This window comes from Bemisia tabaci, chromosome 6 (genome assembly GCF_918797505.1).
Source record: "Bemisia tabaci chromosome 6, PGI_BMITA_v3".
NCBI classification, from domain to species: domain Eukaryota; kingdom Metazoa; phylum Arthropoda; class Insecta; order Hemiptera; family Aleyrodidae; genus Bemisia; species Bemisia tabaci.
Genome location: NC_092798.1, coordinates 44,531,797 through 44,551,468, shown reverse-complemented (window position 1 = coordinate 44,551,468; position 19,672 = coordinate 44,531,797). Strand labels below are relative to the sequence as shown.

At 40.7% G+C, this 19,672-nt stretch overlaps 1 protein-coding gene across 3 annotated transcripts in view; it reads right to left on the bottom strand.

The window, feature by feature from the left end:
- Positions 1-2,754: 2,754 nt before the first annotated feature.
- LOC109042926 (lachesin) overlaps positions 2,755-19,672 on the bottom strand; it is a 305,146-nt gene continuing 288,228 nt past the window's right edge. For all 3 annotated transcript variants that reach the window (XM_072301570.1, XM_072301568.1, XM_072301569.1), the window contains one exon: positions 2,755-3,760. In XM_072301570.1, the coding sequence (XP_072157671.1) occupies positions 3,504-3,760 (257 nt within the window). In that variant the 3' untranslated portion in view covers positions 2,755-3,503. The remainder of the gene's footprint in view (positions 3,761-19,672) is intronic.

Genomic DNA, 19,672 nt, shown 5'->3' with positions numbered 1-19,672 from the left:
GCTAGATGAATAAAGGCAGGTCGTTCGCTGCGGACGGTGCGGCGCAGGGCGGCTCATGAAATTCAATTCTGCCCTGTGCTCCGTCGGCGAAATGGTGCGGACCCAGCACCATTTCTCCACCTTGTTACACACTGGAAAAAAAAAGAATCTTAAATTTGCCGCCAAGAAGTATTTCTTCTTAAATCAAGAATTTTTCTGGTTAATAAAGGCTACTTTTTTGCTTAACCCAAGCATTATTTTTCTTAAATTAAGAAAAATTCACCTTAAAGCAGGATAATGATAATTCTTGGCGGCAAATTCAAGAATTATAATGCTTGATCCAAGCTACTTTTTTTTTTCAGTGCATAAGGGCATGTATAAGTCGAAGGCCAATGGTCAAAACCGGCATTTAGCAAGAGTCTAGGCGTTTCGTCAAATGCCTAGGCATTAAATAAAACACCGGAAAATTTTACAAAATTCCAAGGCCCTATTAGGCAGATAGTCAAATTGGATTTACGTAACGATTTCTGTGTAAAAAATCCTGCCCCGATGAAACACCCGTAACCTCAACCTCGTCTGCATGTTCTCCATGTGGAAAATGAAATCACACAAAATCATGTGCGTCCTGTTCAAATTTCTCTCATGTCGATCTTGGGCAAGTTGATGCAAGCAACACCGATGGAGCCAGATTCAGGTGCAGCCAGTGTGCCTCAGAACTGAACACTCGAGAAACTAGAGCAATTTCTTTTGGCAGACATTGTCTTTTGACTATTTGTCTGGGCATTTAACTAAATACCTATATTGAATATGGGCCTTCGACATTAGTACGCGAATGATACACAGATGTATAAAATTAGTTATCATTTTTACTCTGAATGCTACGGCACGGCACAGCATCACGCAAGTCGTCTATGGGGCTTTTCAAAGTCACAAGTCCTCCTCTAACTGCCTCAATTTCAGACTCCGTGATGCTTTTAAAAATATGATTACTGAAATATGATCGTTTGTACAGAGTTCGGATTTTATAATGGTACGGCCACTAGATGGAAAGAAGTTACCGCTGAGATTGGCTCAGCAAGCACACTTCTGAAATTTTTCGGAATTTACGTCGTGGCTATACCAAATCGCGAATCGACTACGTGACCAGACATCGTGACTGAATGTTTCGAAGGAAATGCGTATAGCATAACGGATAAGAAAATCTAAAAGAAGTATTTCAGTACTGATTAGATGCGTTTATATACAAACAATTTAAGTAACAAATTTATACACAAATGAAAAATAGAATGTAAAAAGAGCTATCCGACAAAAAACTACAGAAGCTGCTTGGTTTATGATTGCGAAAAAAAGACATACGAGGAGAATTCGCTTTATGAAAGCATTATAACTTATATCGCTGGACAAATGATGTCTATACGAACACAACTATCGTCACAAATGCTTGAAAATTCAGAAAATTAATTCCCTGACTGAAGAGATATAAAATGAAAAATCTTCGATAAACGTGGTAAAACTTTTTTGTACACGCTCAATGTTTACCAACATTAAAATTATACGCCAAAAATGGAGTCAAATTATTTCTGACGAGAGAGTCTCGTCCAACGAAGAGGAACAGTATTTATGTGACCAAGGTGGATGCTTAGAAGTGGCACAAATTATGCATTAATTGTATGGGTATTTCATAAGGATATTTTTGTAATGACTTAATTTCAGAAACGACCTGTGAGCATGGAAGAGCTTCTGAGCTTGTACAACTTTATACATGTAGCAAACCAAAAATGGACGTAATTCTGCAAAACGGAACTAAGTGCATTATGGCATGAGCCCTGCTATGCATATATTCTTGTGGGTTTCAGGCTCATGTCTTAGTGTATATAGTTCCGTTTGGCAAAAATACAACCAAATATACCCTAATTTTAGTATTTTTACGGGTATGTGAGTAAAGATGCGGAACATTTCTGGGATAATAATTCCTGCGTAAGTTGTATTGTCTAATTGCAAAATAGGCACAGCAAATCAACGATGCAAAGTTCATAAGTTGATTCCACCCAGAGTTTTTTATTCATTAGGATAATTACGAAATTTCGAAGGGAGTACTTTCACATTGGTATTAGATTGAGTTCTGCTTGGATTTAAGATTCCTCCGATTACTGCCTGTTTTACAATCCTGTTCTTCATTTGGAACCTGCGTTTGTTGGGCAACAAATATTTTTTTTTTTTTTAGCTTCGCCTGATCCTGAGATTGAGAAACATCCACATGAACGACCGGTTATTTTAAGCTACTCGATCCCTCTTGGGAAAACGGCGATGACGTCTTTGTACGGATTTGGAACGTTCATTTCATCCCCGGCTTTTATTGGTACAAATAAAACTGCTAATCTCTGTGACCCCTTCGGGCAACTTTCCGACTCCTCTTGTAATTCCACAATTTAAGAGGAGCATCTTTCGTTGAAGCCTTGAAGGTCACTCCGGTTATCTCTTGGATGAGCAAATAATTTTGAACTATAGTTTTGTGTATTTTTCACTTCATCGGCGTTCCGTCCCTCTTTTTGACCGATGGTAAACAACTGTGCAACAAGAGAAATTTGGGAAAAAGTTTAGCCAAACATTTATTAAATCCTAGGGGTCTAGACCCACGGACCACCTAAAGGTTTAACCCCCCCCCCCCCCCCCCCGAGGCGCTAAAAGTAATGCATTGGATTCTGACTACGCCGATCAAATGTTTTCATGTTCTTACGTGGTCACAGATGTTTTCGGATAATACACTGGCGTCAATATAAACTAAAAGCTTTAATCGTTAAAAAATGTACATGATGGATCCTCCTCACATTGTTCTGCCGAAGCACGCCACGCCGCCGATACTTTTCCGCACTGATCTCTGATCGAGCCGCAGACGTCCGATCACGGGACAAATGGACCGCGTTAAACAGAGAGGAACCAAGCCACATCAGCTATTGCAAAATTTAATCGGGCAATTTAATTTTTTACATGAAAACGGTTGTGCGGATTTTTGTGCAAATTTCAGTGAATTTTCTCCATGATACAAAGCCAATTCCTTAAAATTTTCAAAGGAATCTGCACAGACCATCGTGCATGACATTATGACAAAACAACTCATTTGGTATGGTCATGTCCAGAGAATGGCAGGAGACAGGTTGCCGATGAAGGTCCTTGACTGGGTTCCTCCTGGGAGAAAACGCAGAGGGCGCCCAATGAAAGGTTGGAGGGAAGGGATTGAAGCGGAAATGTTGAGGTGCTCAATCCCCCAAGATTTTTGGTTTGAAAGAGAGCAGTGGAGGTTAGGAGTCGTAGAGGGCGAGGGAGTGCTGTAAAGCGACTTATATGTATGTATCTGCACAGACGTTCTCTCGTAAAAACTGTAATTTCCCTGTTAACTTTGGCAATAGCTGATGCGGCTTGGTTCCTTTCTGTATAACGCGGTCCAAATATTGCCGGGGACTAAAATAATACTATGTACAATTAATTTGGCACTTCAGTTTTGGATTATGCTCGCTGATTGGCGTTTACAGGAGAAACCGAGCGAGGAGTGTGAGCGAGAGGAGAGCCAACGGGGACGAGCAGTAGGCTGAGCTGAGATTCTCGTCGCCCCTCTGGTCCTCCGGTTTCCTCACCCGGTTGTTCCGGGTCTTGTCGTCCGTCTGCACCGGGCCGTAGTCCCAAATGTTGTTGCTCTCCACGTCCTTCTCGCTCCCGACGTCTGGGCTGTCCAGGCCGTCCTCCAGAGAGACCGTGTTGCTCCTGATCGTCGGCCCTGAAATTTCTGAAAATTCAATCTTCTTACAAATTGTTTCCGATGAGAACATCACGTTATGACCCAAAATATCAGCTGAAGAATGGACCACTATACAAGAGTACAAAATTTAGACCCACAATGCAACACATCAGCTAGAACAAAAAGAGGAATTGTTCCTAATAGAACCGTGCCGAAACTCAGCTTGTGCTGAGCGCATCAAGGTGGTCTGAAATACACTCCACGCTATACAATCTGCTTTAGAAATATCAACGGTGTGAGTCGGCAATCACATAACTCAGTTTGCGACGTCGCAGACTTCCTGTCATACTTTATTTTTTAAACGGAAAACTACTCAACGGCAATTCTTTAAAACTGTCACGATTTTTCTTCTCTGAACGAAGAAAATTCTGCAAAAACTTCAAGAAATGATGTCAATTTGTTCTCCTTTAAAAAAAATAACATAGAGGCGGAGATTTTCAGACACCGCAAACGAGTTATGTGATTGCTGACTTACACCGTCGATATGGGTTTTTTTCAGCTTCCCCCCTTCGAAGACGATACTACGACACGGGTGAATATTTCGTAAGAGGAGTCGTTTCATCCATCCCTTGCCCACTAGAATGTTAAAAAAATGATCAGCATGGCTGACGCTTCCACGCGTAAATCGTGAGGAACCATCATGGTCTTAATCAAAGCAAGGAACATGTAAATACAGGGTGTCCCAGACCACCCGTACCAGGCCTTTTTCTCGGTTGGATTAGGTCGTGCAAGTCAGGGACCGAGGGGTTGAATTGGGAATCGACCCCAAGAAATCCAAATTTCATGGTCCCAAACCCCCTCAGCCTCCCTTGAGGGGTACCGATGGGGGGGATCTTGATGGGGTACCTTGTGGGGTCGCTTACCGGGGAAAACATCTTTTTCCGGAGAATCTACGTCAATTTTGCGACCAGAAGGAATTTATGAAGGGGGCCACTGTCCCCCTCTGTGTCATTTTAGGGTCCAAGATGGACCGGGTTTGGTGTAAATTCCGAGTGAAATGTTCTGAAATTTTCAATGTTGATGGAATTGAATCGCAATTCTACCGGGAACTCCGACTTTTAAGATCGTGACCCCCCACCCCCTCCCCTAAACCCCCAAGAGGTTGTGGCTGGGGGAGGGGGTATCATTGCTATACTGTGTCAAACTATTTTTAATGCGAATCCGCCCCACTTACAGCTTGCGTCGCTTGTTGTCAATAGCTGACAACTCAATAATATTTACAACATTTATCGATCGGAGACACGGAAAAAACATAAGATTCACTTGGGTAACAAATGACGCAGCGAAATGAGAATTCTACGACCGTTTCAAATGCGGTACAATCCCGATAACAAGCAAATACTCAACATGAAAATATAGGTAAAAGCTATGACATAGCTGCAACTTTCGTAAGGTCATAAAAAAAAAACCTCTTTTCGAAGCTTTCCACGGCGGCTAACAAGGTGTTTATGGTAACTACGTAAAAAGACTACAATATAAGTTCAATATCATTTGAGGATAGGATAGAGCTGTGATACTCTTCAGCAGCACGGATTTTCACCGGTTCAATTATTTTGTTTCTTACGTGGAATATTCTAACGGTAAGCGATTAAAACTATACTTTCATTAAAGACAATCTGATCGAAATCCGCTTTATAAGGGTGCACAATACGTTTCTGAAAAACAAGCGGAGGCAGTCAGAGGAATCTGATTTTTCCCACTTCACATAGTAAAGGGCAATGGGTCGTACCTGCAAGCGAATTATGGATATGAGTTCCTTTTTATATTTCTTGCACGTTGGTCTGATTTCCCTAAGTACGCAAACCATTCAGGTTTTGGCGCTATCTCCAGAGAGCGCTAGGTATCCTTTAAATTTAATAGCTTTTAACGCATGTCGAAGCATAGTCGACGAATCGAAACAAGAATTATTTTACATTTACGAGGACGGATTGCATTCCGAACCTTCTTTCGAGCACTTTAATCAACGCTTGCATGAAGCTTCCATTAAAACCATTTTGATATCCCACCACACTCAACTGACAAATGCTGTCAATACCGACCATGGCAAAAATATCATATTCATTCTCAACGATGAGAGAGAGCTGATAAGCTTAATTTTTTACACAGTCGCACAACCAAGACTCTTAGAAAAGGACGGCGAATACACGAAAAGTCTTAAATATGATAAAATGAGAACAGAACATCAGTCGAAGGGTATTTTACCTCTGTACTGTGTGACAGTAGATGGACGCTCTTTTTGGACGGTAGGGGAAAAAACATGCAGTAAAGAGTTGAGACTATCATCAGCTGAGTTGGAGCCGAATTCGATTCTAAGCGATCGAGTGTTTAATGCGACTCGAGGTTTGTACATCAACAAAATTTGGAATTCCAGGAATTATCTAGTTTTCATCTTAAAAAATTTCGATCCGATTCACAAACACCCGGCAGATACAGCACTAATAAAAACAGGATATGGAATGGAAAAGTACACTGTGGAAATTGACCCGGTCGCTAGGCTGGTGTTCTGTTTCAAATTTTTTTGGCGCTTTTTTAAAGGACGAAAATCAATCATTTGCCACTCGCAAGGTTGTGAAAAATATGATCCCTTCGTGGAAAAACTCATCTCAACTGAAGGTGAGACCAATCAATATTTTTTCGACTTTTCTTGGAGCGATATGCACAGAAAATCAATAAGCAAAATCTTCTTTACGGGAGAAAGTCATGATAGCAAGGTTAGTCCGTCTTCATCCGCAATCAATGGGATTGAAGCGGACGCGGAGGTGTTGGTTGACTTCGAACGTGCTGTAAATTGCACATTGACGTACACTGAGAAAAAACTATGGTTTATAAACCTATTAGAGGTAAATATGGAACACCTATAATAGTCGTAAATAAACTAATGATTCTCGGTCTGTGAACCATACTAAGGTCTCTGTACCTAATTACGGTACAGAGACCATAACTAAGGTATATGTACTATTATTATATGTAGAGGTACTACTATTAGTGGTGTTCCATATTTACCACTAATAGGTTTATAAGCCATAGTTTTTTCTCAGTGTACCCAACGTTTACGGATTACATGGCAGACCGGTTCAGGAGTTACGGTACTGAAGCAGGCTTGAGATTCGACATAGACTTACAGCCGTTTGAGTACGGACTAAGTTTGGAAGGAACTAATTACTCCAAATATGATTATTCGGTCAGCATTGATACGAGATCTCTATGCTTTGCTACTCCACATAGTGGATACATGTCACAGGGTCTGGTGATTTTCAAAAGCTTTTCGCCACTCGTATGGACACTCATTGTCCTAACGATTGCTAGTTTCTGGATCATTCTGGGCACTTTCCATTACTTACAATGCAAAGTTTTTTACTTCTTCTACTCAGACGCAGAAGTTGAACTTTACAGAAACTCATCTTCTCTGTTAACTGTTTACGCTTACTTTATGTGTGGTAGTCCAGCAAACCTACGCCTGGGGCATCTTTTGACTGGAAAAGCCCTCTTCGTAATCTTCAGTTTTTCGGCATTCATCATGACAAATGCTTTTTTGGGTTGCATGACAACGCTTCTCAGCAAGAGAGTTCTGTATCCGGAATTGGATTCACTGAAAGCCTTGGAAGAGTCAGAACTGCTCATTCAAATATTGTATGATGATGCTTCAACGGATAAGGAAATGTTCTCTCTACAAAACCATTCGGAAGTGCTACGTGCCAAATTGGTGACTAGTTTATTCGAATACTCTGTGGCGGAATCGGGGGAACTCTTTCTAAGTCATTTAATTTTCTCCAAGGATAATGAGTCTTCCGCAGATTTTAATGTTACTAAGAATCACTTTGTAGAGGAGGTTAAGAGGAATACTCTGTCTATGGCTGCGATGGATGCGGCTCCATTTCCACAGCCCCCCCACAATCTAATCCTAAATAAAAAATTATATCATAATTTTGTGCTAATTTTGTGCTATTTTGTGCCGCAAATTAAAAATTGTGTGCTGCAAAATTAAGGGGGGGAACGCTCCTCAAAATTGGGGGGGCTGTAGAAACGGTAGCCCCCCCACTTTCGAATTTTCGAAAAAAAAGAATGCCATAATTTTGCGCTAATTTTGTGCTATTTTGTGCCGCAAGAAAAACATTTTGTGCCGCAAAATTAAGGGGGGTAGCAGCATTTCAAATTGGGGGGGCTGTAGAAATGTTTGCCCCCTGTTTTGATTTCTCGGAAAAGGAGTATGCCATAATTTTGTGCTAATTTTGTGCTATTTTGTGCCGCAGCGAAACATTCAAGTTTTTCAAATTTAAGGGGGGTAATGGGCACATCAAATTTTGGGGGGGCTGTAGAAATGTTAGCCCCCCTTTTTGATTTCTTTGAAATGGAGTATGCCGTAAGTGTTTGCGAATTTTGTGCTATTTTGTGCCGTAGCGAAACATTCAATTTTTTCAAATTTAAGGGGGGGAACGGGCACATCAAATTTTGGGGGGGCTGTGGAAATGTTTGCCCCCCTTTTTGATTTCTTGAAAAAAAAGTATGCCGTAATACTCTCATAATTTTGTGCTATTTTGTGCCGCAAAAAGAAAATTTTGTGCTTCAAAATTAGGGGGCTTAAATACCACCCCAAATTAAGGGGGAGGGTCGCAGGTGCGGCAGCCCCCCACTTTCGAACTTCGAGAAAAAAAGCACGTCATAATTTTGTGCTATTTTGTGCCGCAAAAAGAAAATTTTGTGCTCCAAAATTAGGGGGGTTAAATACCATTTCAAATTGGGGGGGCTGTAGAAACGATAGCCCCCCACTTTCGAATTTCGAGAAAAAAAGCACGTCATAATTTTGTGCTAATTTTGTGCTATTTTGTACCGCAAAAAGAAAATTTTGTGCTTCAAAATTAGGGGGTTAAATACCACTTGAAATTGAAGGGGCGGGGACTGTAAAACAAGTTAGCGCTCCGTCGGAACCGGAATCTTCCGCTCCGGAGACGCAGGCTCGCAGGTAGCCGGAACCTTTGGCAGCGCATTGTGGTCACATCTCTCTCCGCTTTGACTTCTGCCCTTGGAAGCGGACGGGAAGGGCCAAGCACCGTGGCAACTCAAGAAAGATCCGGGCGGGAGATCCGGCGCTCTTTGCACGGGCTATTTAAACAGAGAAATTTATCCTAATCATTAAGGAGCCTTTTCGGGGGTTATATACCGTTGGGTGTCGGCGAGTTCCAAACCGAATGTTGTTCTACTGTTAGCGGCTCTGGTGCTTGCACTAGAGCTGCTATTCCGGACGGTCCCAGCTGGGGAGTATCAATGCAGCATGTTACATTGTAGAGACCGCGCGTTGGTTGATGGGAATCGGCGCCATTTTCGGCTATGTTCCTTGTCATGACTTTATTTTATTGCATACTGTTTTATTGTTAGTCAATGCTATGTTGTGTATTGTATTTTTGGAATCATGGTGATACAGTCAACAATTCAAAACTTGTTTGTGCTTTTATCTCGTGATGGAAAAAATGTACTTTACGTTCAAAATTTGAAAATTTGAATTTTAAAGTTTTCGCGGTTAAGGAAGCTTTAACCACTGGGTTGGAGCTTCCTAGTCATTTACTCGATATCAGCTGATAGCAAACAAAGGTTACCAGGGAAACCGTAAACGTCTAACAACTATCGTGGCCATTGGGGCGATTATTGAAATGATATCGACTTTATGTCGCCGCTTACGACAGGACATAGCCCTATCTTAACTGTGTAATATATCGCAATTCGATATTGTTTTGATTTTTAAAAGGAGCAATTCATTCATACAGTTCCGATTAGTTTTGGCGAACGGGCCCTTAGCCTGCTTAGTACGTATAATCCCAAAACGCAGGAAAATAGATTGTAGGAAAATATTTGCATCGGAAAATCGTAACAATTTTCCCCTAGATGTCTTCCATTCCGGGTACATATTTATTGAAAACGGCGACTTTTTCAACAGTCCTATTTTTATCTACAACATCTGAGTGGCCCTTCATAATCATTTAATTTTGGCCCCTGGCCAGAAAAAGGTTCGGAAATTGCAGTGATTTTGCCGAAAATGCTGAAGTAAGTAAATTTGGGCATTTTTTTTCCTTCTTCAAACTCTGTGGAGAAGCACTTCTCCTCCAGTACATCTATTTTTTTACTTATCTCTCGCAAGGTACATTTACAGAAGGTGTGTTCCAGTATTAACAGTTCAGATTCGTTGTTTTTTTATTATAACGCTTATTTCGGAAAGCAATTATTACATTGTTCAATTCTACTGACTTTCAACACTCGATTATACTCCCGGCAAATTCTGCAGCAGCGTTTCAAATGTTGACTCTAATGCTTCCAACAGCCATCCGATGTCTAAGAGTTTATTCCTAGATTTAGGGATTTTCCGGAATTTCCAGGGATTTAGGGATTTTTCAGGAAATCTAGGGATTTTTTTTTGATGAGGTAAAGTTACCAAAAATCAACTTTTTAACCTCAATTCTAGCTTCGACAATCGAAAACATTTTTTCATCTATATTTTGTAGGCCTTTTTGGCAACACTATTTTCCCCGCAAATAAGCCGGAAATTAAAACGATTGCGTCCTTCGATGTACTTGACATTCAACTGCATTCAACCTGTTAATAATAAGAAATCAACTGATATTCTTTCATTTTATTGGTCTGGATTAGCACTGCTTTCAGAGAGCGCCAAAATTCAAACGAGCCAATCAGATTTAAATATTGCAAATCGCTACATCGAATGACATCATGATTCTTCATAAAAAAATGGCGCTTTTTGCAAAATCTAGGGATTTTTTAAGTATATTTGAGCAAATCTGGGGATTTAGGGATTTTTAGCGAAATCTAGGCATTTTTTTTCTTCCCCGCTAGGGATTTAATATCGGAAGACTGGCTTCCAGTATCGTAGCGTTGATCGTCGCTGATGTCGAAATGGAACCTAATGCCGGACTTACTGTAACACCTCCATTCCTCAATTCCGGTGAGGAATACGTCTCTACCCTTAACTCAATATAAATATACAAATTGATAAGTGAGTGCTTTAGTCTCCTGAAAACAGAATTGCGAAACTTAAAATTGGAGAAAAATGATGAGTAAATGAAAAAATGGAACCAATTGATGGGATATGTCGCATGCCATTCTGACACAAAATATGGCGTCTATCGAATCACCTTAACTAAATAAAATAACCAAATTTTCAACTCTCAAACTATCAACTATCAACTATCAAAATTCAAACTATCAAAATTTCCAACAATGACAAAAATGATTGTAATATGCCTATAATGTAATGAAATATACACGCTCTAATCATTTAATTTGTATTACCTTTATGTTATGTACCTACATGTTATACTATTTTTATAATAAATTTTTCCAACATGCTTTTCAATTCAGTCTACAACATTTCATTCCGACGTGGCAATAATGATTTATAATGCCCCTAAACATTAAAATGAATTACAATAGTAATGCCGCATTATAATGTCGTATTATACATCGCAACGATTCATGTCCTACTGATTATTGATTATTGTAAGATGAATTCTGTTTTCTCTGATTGTATGTTTCATACGTGCGAAGCAAGTACGGGTCACTAGAAACGTGGTTCGTACGGGTGGCTGATGAAATTGATCTTCGAATACCTTTTGATGAGCTAGGGAAATGGAACCATCTGCATCTCATGGACAATAAATAGTTGCCGTAATTAAGGTCATCCCGTGATTAAGGTGCCGTGATTTAAGTCATAAATTCTTCATCTAATTCTTGATTCATCTCCAAAATGTCTGCTAAAGCTTTCATGCGCTTCTCCTTGTATGCATGAATGAGCAAATTGGGTATCGAACAAGCGGACACTTTTTGAATCTAGCTCATCAAAAGTTATTCGAAGATCATTCAACAACCTCTTTGACAAGTTGCAAAAACTTTTCGTTAACAATAGTGTCACACGGTACTAGGAATATTTACTATTTAACGAACCTTATATTTCCCTGACTCAGTCCTAAATTATAGAAGTATGCGTTACTTTTCCAGCAATCCAAAAAAACAATTATACAAAAAACCAATACCTACACTTTCAGATATAAAAATGCAAATTTTTTGCAGCCTCGCTAAACGACTTATCAACCAGAGATTTTTTAGGAAGCGGACCTCCAAAGAGCTTTCAAAATTAAAAGTATACAACAAGTGATAATGCCATGTATTCGCCATATCAAAGCCCAATACACATTTATACACCGGCTACGTAAATCTGCTAAGTTACAAAACATGAATCGACAGTTGTCGGATTGTACATCACTGACAAAATGTGTCTAGGCCCTCATTCTTGACTACAACTACTGCCCCCAGAGCCGCTCTCCGACGCCAATGCGTTGGAGCTTCCTGCTTGTTATTATTTTGCACGCTACCGATTATTATTTACTTAATCGAACAGTTTTGAGAAATAAATTATTGGCTTTCATTTCATAGCAACAACAATTTTGACACGTATCCAGCGAAACATATCATAAAAGAACCATTTTTAAGAAATGTTTCAGAAAATGTGTTATAGTTGATTTCAGGACCTCCAAAATCTAGTTTACATTACCTCACTAGAATGCGCCCTGTGCTCTTTTCCAATTTTTAATAACAAAATAAATTTTTCCACCATTTTTCTTTAGGTGCCGATGTTTGGTTTGAAATAAAGTGCCCACACAATGTACATGTATATTTTTCAATAATGCTTTATTTATTTCAAAAAGCACTCAAGTCTCCGAAATTTCCTTTTTTGGTAACGCTTAGCTCTAGCGTTCTACTGGGCTGATTTTCATGATTTTTGCAGATATCAACAGGATATCAACTGAGCCTGCTTACAGAGCCTCATTTATGAGGCTGGTTTATGGTGTTATGCCATCGGGCGGCTAATTTCGGATTTTTCGTGGGTTTTTTTTTTAGTGGAAGGGGAGTTTATGTTTCAAATTTGCCTTTTACGTATTACAAATCCTCGTTCCTTGAAAAATCATCTCCCCTTCCCTTAAATAATAGTTTGCAACACTTTCCTTCACAAATGCGCAACCTTCTCACTATCGCAGAATCGGATCGCGCTTTTGATATGTTTTCGAAACTTTTATCTCGTGCGCATCGGCATCGCGTGAATAAATAAGATATTAAATTGATCAAGATTAAGATATTATATTATTGACCCGAAAAAAAGCCCTAGCCGGGAAGGAAAAAAATCCCTAGATTTCGCTAAAAATCCTAAATCCCCAGATTTGCTCAGATATCCCCCAAAAAAGCCGTCGATTTTTACAAAAATCGCCATTTTCAACGTCGAAATATGACATCGTTCGATGTATCAATTTAATTTTTTGTCACAGTTCGTTTGAGCGTTTCACTGGGTTGATTTCCATGACTTTCCGGCTATCGACAGGCGATAGTCCTCAGATGAGCCCGTTCCATCCAGAGTTTGGCAATATGACCCAGGGTTCTAATAGTTGGGTTGACTGGTGAGCTGGGCAAGGGTAGGGGCAATAAGCAAAATTTGAAGTGCCCTCCGATGAAAAATGACGGGAATTTCAAATTTGGCGGAAAATCGACCAAATTAGAGATATCGATTTTGGTTTTTTTAGTCTCAGTTCGTTTGGATGATCAACCGGGGTGATTCTCATGGCTTTCGCGGCTACTAATGGAAGAGAATCCCTGGAGAGTCCCGCTCTATACTGAGGGCGCGATACGATGATGTCTGGACCTGAGGTTTTTCCAGCACACGCTGACACCAGCGCAACCACATCTCGGCCGATGCCGGTCTCCTTGATTAAACATAACAATAGACCGCTCGGCATTGATGGATCTCAATCCGATGGCCTTCCCTATGGCCTATTGGAGCTCCAAAGAAATTTGATGATATTTTTAAGATTTGCCTTGACTTTAACTCTCTTAGTAAACTTACATTCTGCGGGAAAAGCAGATTACAATGAATTAAATTTTTTTATGATTTGTTTCTATACAACGGAGATGCCGGTCAGCAAGTTGCAAATTCAGCAGAAGAAATATTGGACCGCATTTAGCAAAAAGGAGCCAGCGTGATTACAGTATTTTCATAATGGCGCAACTACTTTTTTTTCTTTTAAAAGTACGAAATATATGTACTGTATGAAAATGTACAGAATTATTTCCCTTCAAAATTAACAAAAATTATTTAGTAGGAAGCCAGAACTATTTGCTATTTTGGGAGATTTTTTTTAGATAATTATGAAAAAAGCAATATTTTAACAACTCTGTAATTGCGCAAGTTCCTGTTTGCTAAATGCGATCCTATTGATCTTGCTTTGCCGCAGAATCACGTATTTTCTTTGGTTTGACCACCAATTTGCTCGAAATTTTACCGCGAATTTGAAAATATAGACTAAAAAAACTTCTTTTGAAAAAAATAAAAAATTGCACTCGCGAGCTGCCTAATCCTCGGTTGAAATTTCGAGGGTCAGATTCAGGTAAACGCGAGACAATGGGGCAGCGATGTCGAGCGTGCCGAGTAGCGGTCTAGAGGATTGCCGTGTTGCCAATTAAGAGATTATGGTATTTATTACTCATCCGATTTCCTAGACATCATAGCGCGCAGGGGCGGACTGGGACGAAAAAAGTTACCGGGAAATGTACAGCCAAACCGGTCCACAACTCAAATGGGGGTGGGGGGGGGGACACCGTCCAGAGAGGGGGGGTCCGGGGGCCCCCCCCCCGGAAAATTTTGAAAAATAAGCACCTCACGAAGGCATTTTTAAGCACGTACTTACGCAATTAGAGTGATAAAATATTTTTAAAGTTGGCTGCGACCATGGAGCATAAAGCGGCCATATGGAACAGTGAAGGCCCGTGGAGCCTCACCCTATTTTATGAGAAAGTGACCAGTTCTGTACGATTTTATCCCATTTCTTCACATATTTCTAGACTATGGAGATAAAGATAGAAAGAAAAGAAAGACAAATAAAAAGAAAACAACGCAGTAAACCGACCGGCCCAAAATACCAACCGGCCCACCGGGATTTTTCCCGGTATTCCCGCCTGCCAGTCCGCCCCTGATAGCGCGCCCCCGGTATACTTAAATTCGTCGCCTACCTGACATAAGGGCGTAACTACACTCTGCAATGAGCCCTGTCTTCCATATATTTCAATGCTCTTCCGGACTCATCTCAATGTGTAGTTACGCCTTTATGTCAGCCAAGCGACGAATTGAGCAACAAAGGCCTGCGAAGCGGGCCCTTTGGGGGTTGGACTGCATAGCGGCCAGTAATTAAAAATGGCCCATCATGAAGAACAAAAGCAATAGCACTTCTGGTTCCGTAGTCGACAAGCAGGGGTATATAGGGTGTTGCAAAAGACGATGCAAAAATTTTCAGGTTGCCAGGGTCGCTCCTAAATGGAACAGAATACATTGATCGCAATCAAGCGGAGTGATGTGAGTCAAGGGACCGGTTTTATCATATCGATGGCTATACTTGTCCAATCACACGTGGCGAAATTTCTTTTGCGAATTTTTTTGGTCCTACTCCCTGAAAAATAATTCATTTGATCAAAAACACTCTGCCAAGTTTCAGCCAAATTGAATGATATTGACCCATGCCGACTGAGCCGTCTTTTTAATATGGGATTTTACATTGAAGAATACTTTTTTTTCAAAAAATTTAATTTTCCGGAAAATCGGTAATTTCTAGAAAACATCTAAGACCGTATTCGGATTAAGCCGAAAAAATTGAGAGGGAAGAGTCCCATCAGACACTTCAAAAACCATATATTCACCTCTCGTTTCAGCGGTGAAACATGGGACAGTGCTTTACGAAGGGTAAATGACGGTATATAAAAATCTCAAATAATTACGTAGGTCTGCGTCCGAAAACAAAGCTTAACATACAATGGATGTTATTGATGTGTTTTTTTACGCTGTGTCCGATACTACTATCCCTATTTCTTCATCTCATCAGCATTTCCTGGAATATATTCATATTTTCTCGTAAGAAGGGAGGTTTACCATCGATCGACGCAAAAAGATATAGTCCATTAATTCATACCTTGTCCAGAGGCCCAATGTGCAGTAATTTTCCTCAGAACCATGAATACAACACCAAGTTTTAGAAAGTATTTGTGTGGGTACTTAACTGTTCGATTAAGTAAATAATAAACGGTAGCGTGCAAAATAATAACAGTAGAACAACATTCGGTTTGGAACTCGCCGACACCCAACGGTATATAACCCCCGAAAAGGCTCCTTAATGATTAGGATAAATTTCTCTGTTTAAATATCCCGTGCAAAGAGCGCCGGATCTCCCGCCCGGATCTTTCTTGAGTTGCCACGGTGCTTGGCCCTTCCCATCCGCTTCCAAGGGCAGAAGTCAAAGCGGAGAGAGATGTGACCACAATGCGCTGCCAAAGGTTCCGGCTACCTGCGAGCCTGCGTCTCCGGAGCGGAAGATTCCGGTTCCGACGGAGCGCTAACTTGTTTTACAGTCCCCGCCCCTTCAATTTCAAGTGGTATTTAACCCCCTAATTTTGAAGCACAAAATTTTCTTTTTGCGGTACAAAATAGCACAAAATTAGCACAAAATTATGACGTGCTTTTTTTCTCGAAATTCGAAAGTGGGGGGCTATCGTTTCTACAGCCCCCCCAATTTGAAATGGTATTTAACCCCCCTAATTTTGGAGCACAAAATTTTCTTTTTGCGGCACAAAATAGCACAAAATTATGACGTGCTTTTTTTCTCGAAGTTCGAAAGTGGGGGGCTGCCGCACCTGCGACCCTCCCCCTTAATTTGGGGTGGTATTTAAGCCCCCTAATTTTGAAGCACAAAATTTTCTTTTTGCGGCACAAAATAGCACAAAATTATGAGAGTATTACGGCATACTTTTTTTTCAAGAAATCAAAAAGGGGGGCAAACATTTCCACAGCCCCCCCAAAATTTGATGTGCCCGTTCCCCCCCTTAAATTTGAAAAAATTGAATGTTTCGCTACGGCACAAAATAGCACAAAATTCGCAAACACTTACGGCATACTCCATTTCAAAGAAATCAAAAAGGGGGGCTAACATTTCTACAGCCCCCCCAAAATTTGATGTGCCCATTACCCCCCTTAAATTTGAAAAACTTGAATGTTTCGCTGCGGCACAAAATAGCACAAAATTAGCACAAAATTATGGCATACTCCTTTTCCGAGAAATCAAAACAGGGGGCAAACATTTCTACAGCCCCCCCAATTTGAAATGCTGCTACCCCCCTTAATTTTGCGGCACAAAATGTTTTTCTTGCGGCACAAAATAGCACAAAATTAGCGCAAAATTATGGCATTCTTTTTTTTCGAAAATTCGAAAGTGGGGGGGCTACCGTTTCTACAGCCCCCCCAATTTTGAGGAGCGTTCCCCCCCTTAATTTTGCAGCACAAAATTTTTAATTTGCGGCACAAAATAGCACAAAATTAGCACAAAATTATGATATAATTTTTTATTTAGGATTCGATTGTGGGGGGGCTGTGGAAATGGAGCCGATGGATGCTGTGATGGTCAGTGTACCATTCTCTTACAACCGCAAAGAAAATGTCCGTATAAATCGTGTATTTCCCGTTGATCTTGAATATCATCTAATGCAAGAGTGCCTGATCACGTATCCGGTAATGATTTCATTCCTGAAAAATTCTTTTTTCTATGATAAATTGAATCGAATAATTTATCAAAATCTAGAAACTGGACATATGAGAAGAATGATAGAAAGATATGATCCCTACATAATGCCTTTTTCATCTGAGGGTACAGATGCAGAGGGTGGGGAGCCAAAGGCATATGATCTGAACGATTTGCAGTCAGCTTTTATAGGGCTCATCCTTGGTTTACTTGCGAGTTTTCTCACCTTTATAGGAGAAATTTTCACTGATTTGTATCCAAACGCTGTCATTCTGAAATATTTGAAAACATTTAAAGTTTTCTAGTCCCCCCAAGTGAGAATGGATAACGTGTGATAATCAAAGTTATTGTCATGTATATATATGATAAAAAAGCGGCTCTAATTCTGTAATTATTCAAACGAGAAAAAAACTCAGAAATGACTCGAAATGTACGTACTAAAATAAGGAAATGGTGCTGGGTTCATACCGTTTCGCGCGGAAGACAAAGCCAAGAAATTACAAACATTTTTCAATTAGAGTCAAGGATTTTTTTTCTCTATGAGTACCAGCACAAGACTGAGGAAGGGGGCTGGGAGTCAGACTATAATTATTCCAGTTCCGCTTGGAATGACTCACTTCGGAATAAGTCAGTTGCTAGTCACATAATCGTGTTTTTATGCTTGATTCTCGTAGATTAGCTAAAATAATAAGATCTGTCTGAACAGCAACTTTCTACGTTCAATATTAAACGAGATATCGTCCTCTGAACATACCCTTTATGACGTCATCCACCGCGGTAAAGACACCCTCGGTTTCTTCCACCTTAGTTTCAACCAAGTTGCACGGTGAGTATCCATGCAAATAAGTGTCGCTTCCTGACTGACGACACTAAGGTGAAAGAAACCAAGGGTTTTCACTACCGCGGTGGGTGACGTCAGAAACTGAATTTTTCGGAGCGCGATATCTCGATTCATATTGAAAGTAGAGAGTTACTGCTCTGATCATATTGTTTTTAGGTAATTTATAGGCATCAAACGCCGAAACACGATTCTGTGACTAGCGTAACTGACCTATTCCAGGTGGCAATTGAAACAGACGCTGTTTTTGTGCCTATAACTTTCGCCGTGATTATATCTATCCAAATTGCTGCCGGGAAAATTATTTTAAACATTTGGGAACGTCAAATGCTTGGAAAAATTTCAACAATTACAATGCAACACTATTCTGCGGGATAAAAATTAGAAAAGTCTGTGGTTTGCCCCGTATGGGGGACTGTACTCAGTACAGTCACAGGTTTAGCAAGCCTGCGGACCCCAGCTGGTAGCCCCTGCCTCAAAGGGGGGTGGAGATGGTCACCGGCTTCATGGCGTATGAACCACTCATCAGAGGGGCAGACAGGGCTCATAGCTGTGGTGAAAGCAGCCTGTCTAGGAGACGGTACTCCAAAATCAAACCCTGGTCCTCCAGGTTGGGGGTTGGGGCATCGGGCTAACTCCCCGATACCCGGAAAAAACTTAATGTTAAAAAGCCTAATAAAGATAGCCTCGGTGATAATGGAAAAAAACGGATTTTGCGACACAAACTACGGAAAAGGACAATGGTTTTTGGGACATGGAATGTACAGGGCATTTCTAATAAACTGACAGAGGTTGTATCGGAGGTAAAAAAGTATAATGTAGATGTCGCCGTGTTAACAGAAACGAAAAAGAAAGGCACAGGGTCAGAAAACTTAGGATGTTATGATCTGCTCTATAGTGGTGTCAGTAAAGATCAACGCGCACAGCAAGGAGTCGCCATACTTATCCGGAAAAGTTTGCGTCCGTCTATAACTACTTGGGAAGCAGTAGACCAGCGGATCATCAGAATGCATCTTACACTGCATGGTCACAAGGTGGCCCTGTTAGGAGTATATGGTGTGAATGATGATGCTCCCGTCAATCTAAAGGATCAGTTCTTTGAGCAACTCAACGACGAGGTTCTGAGGGTTGGGAGGACAAGGGAGGTCATTATCATGGGAGATTTGAATGGTAGAACCGGACGAAGGAATGGTTCTAAAGTTGTTGGACCTTTCGGTGAAGAGGCGATGAATGACAACGGTGCACGCATCATTGATATGTGTGAACAAAACGAGTTGAAAATACTGAACGGATTCTACCAACATCGAGATATCCATAAGTACACATGGGTTCAGCAAACTCGGGGGCTGAAGTCAATCATCGACTACGCGGTCACCAGGCAAACGAGTACCATGAAGGTTCAACAAGTAAGAGTTTGCCGGGGGTTCTCCTGTGGTAGTGATCACCATTTTCTCAAGG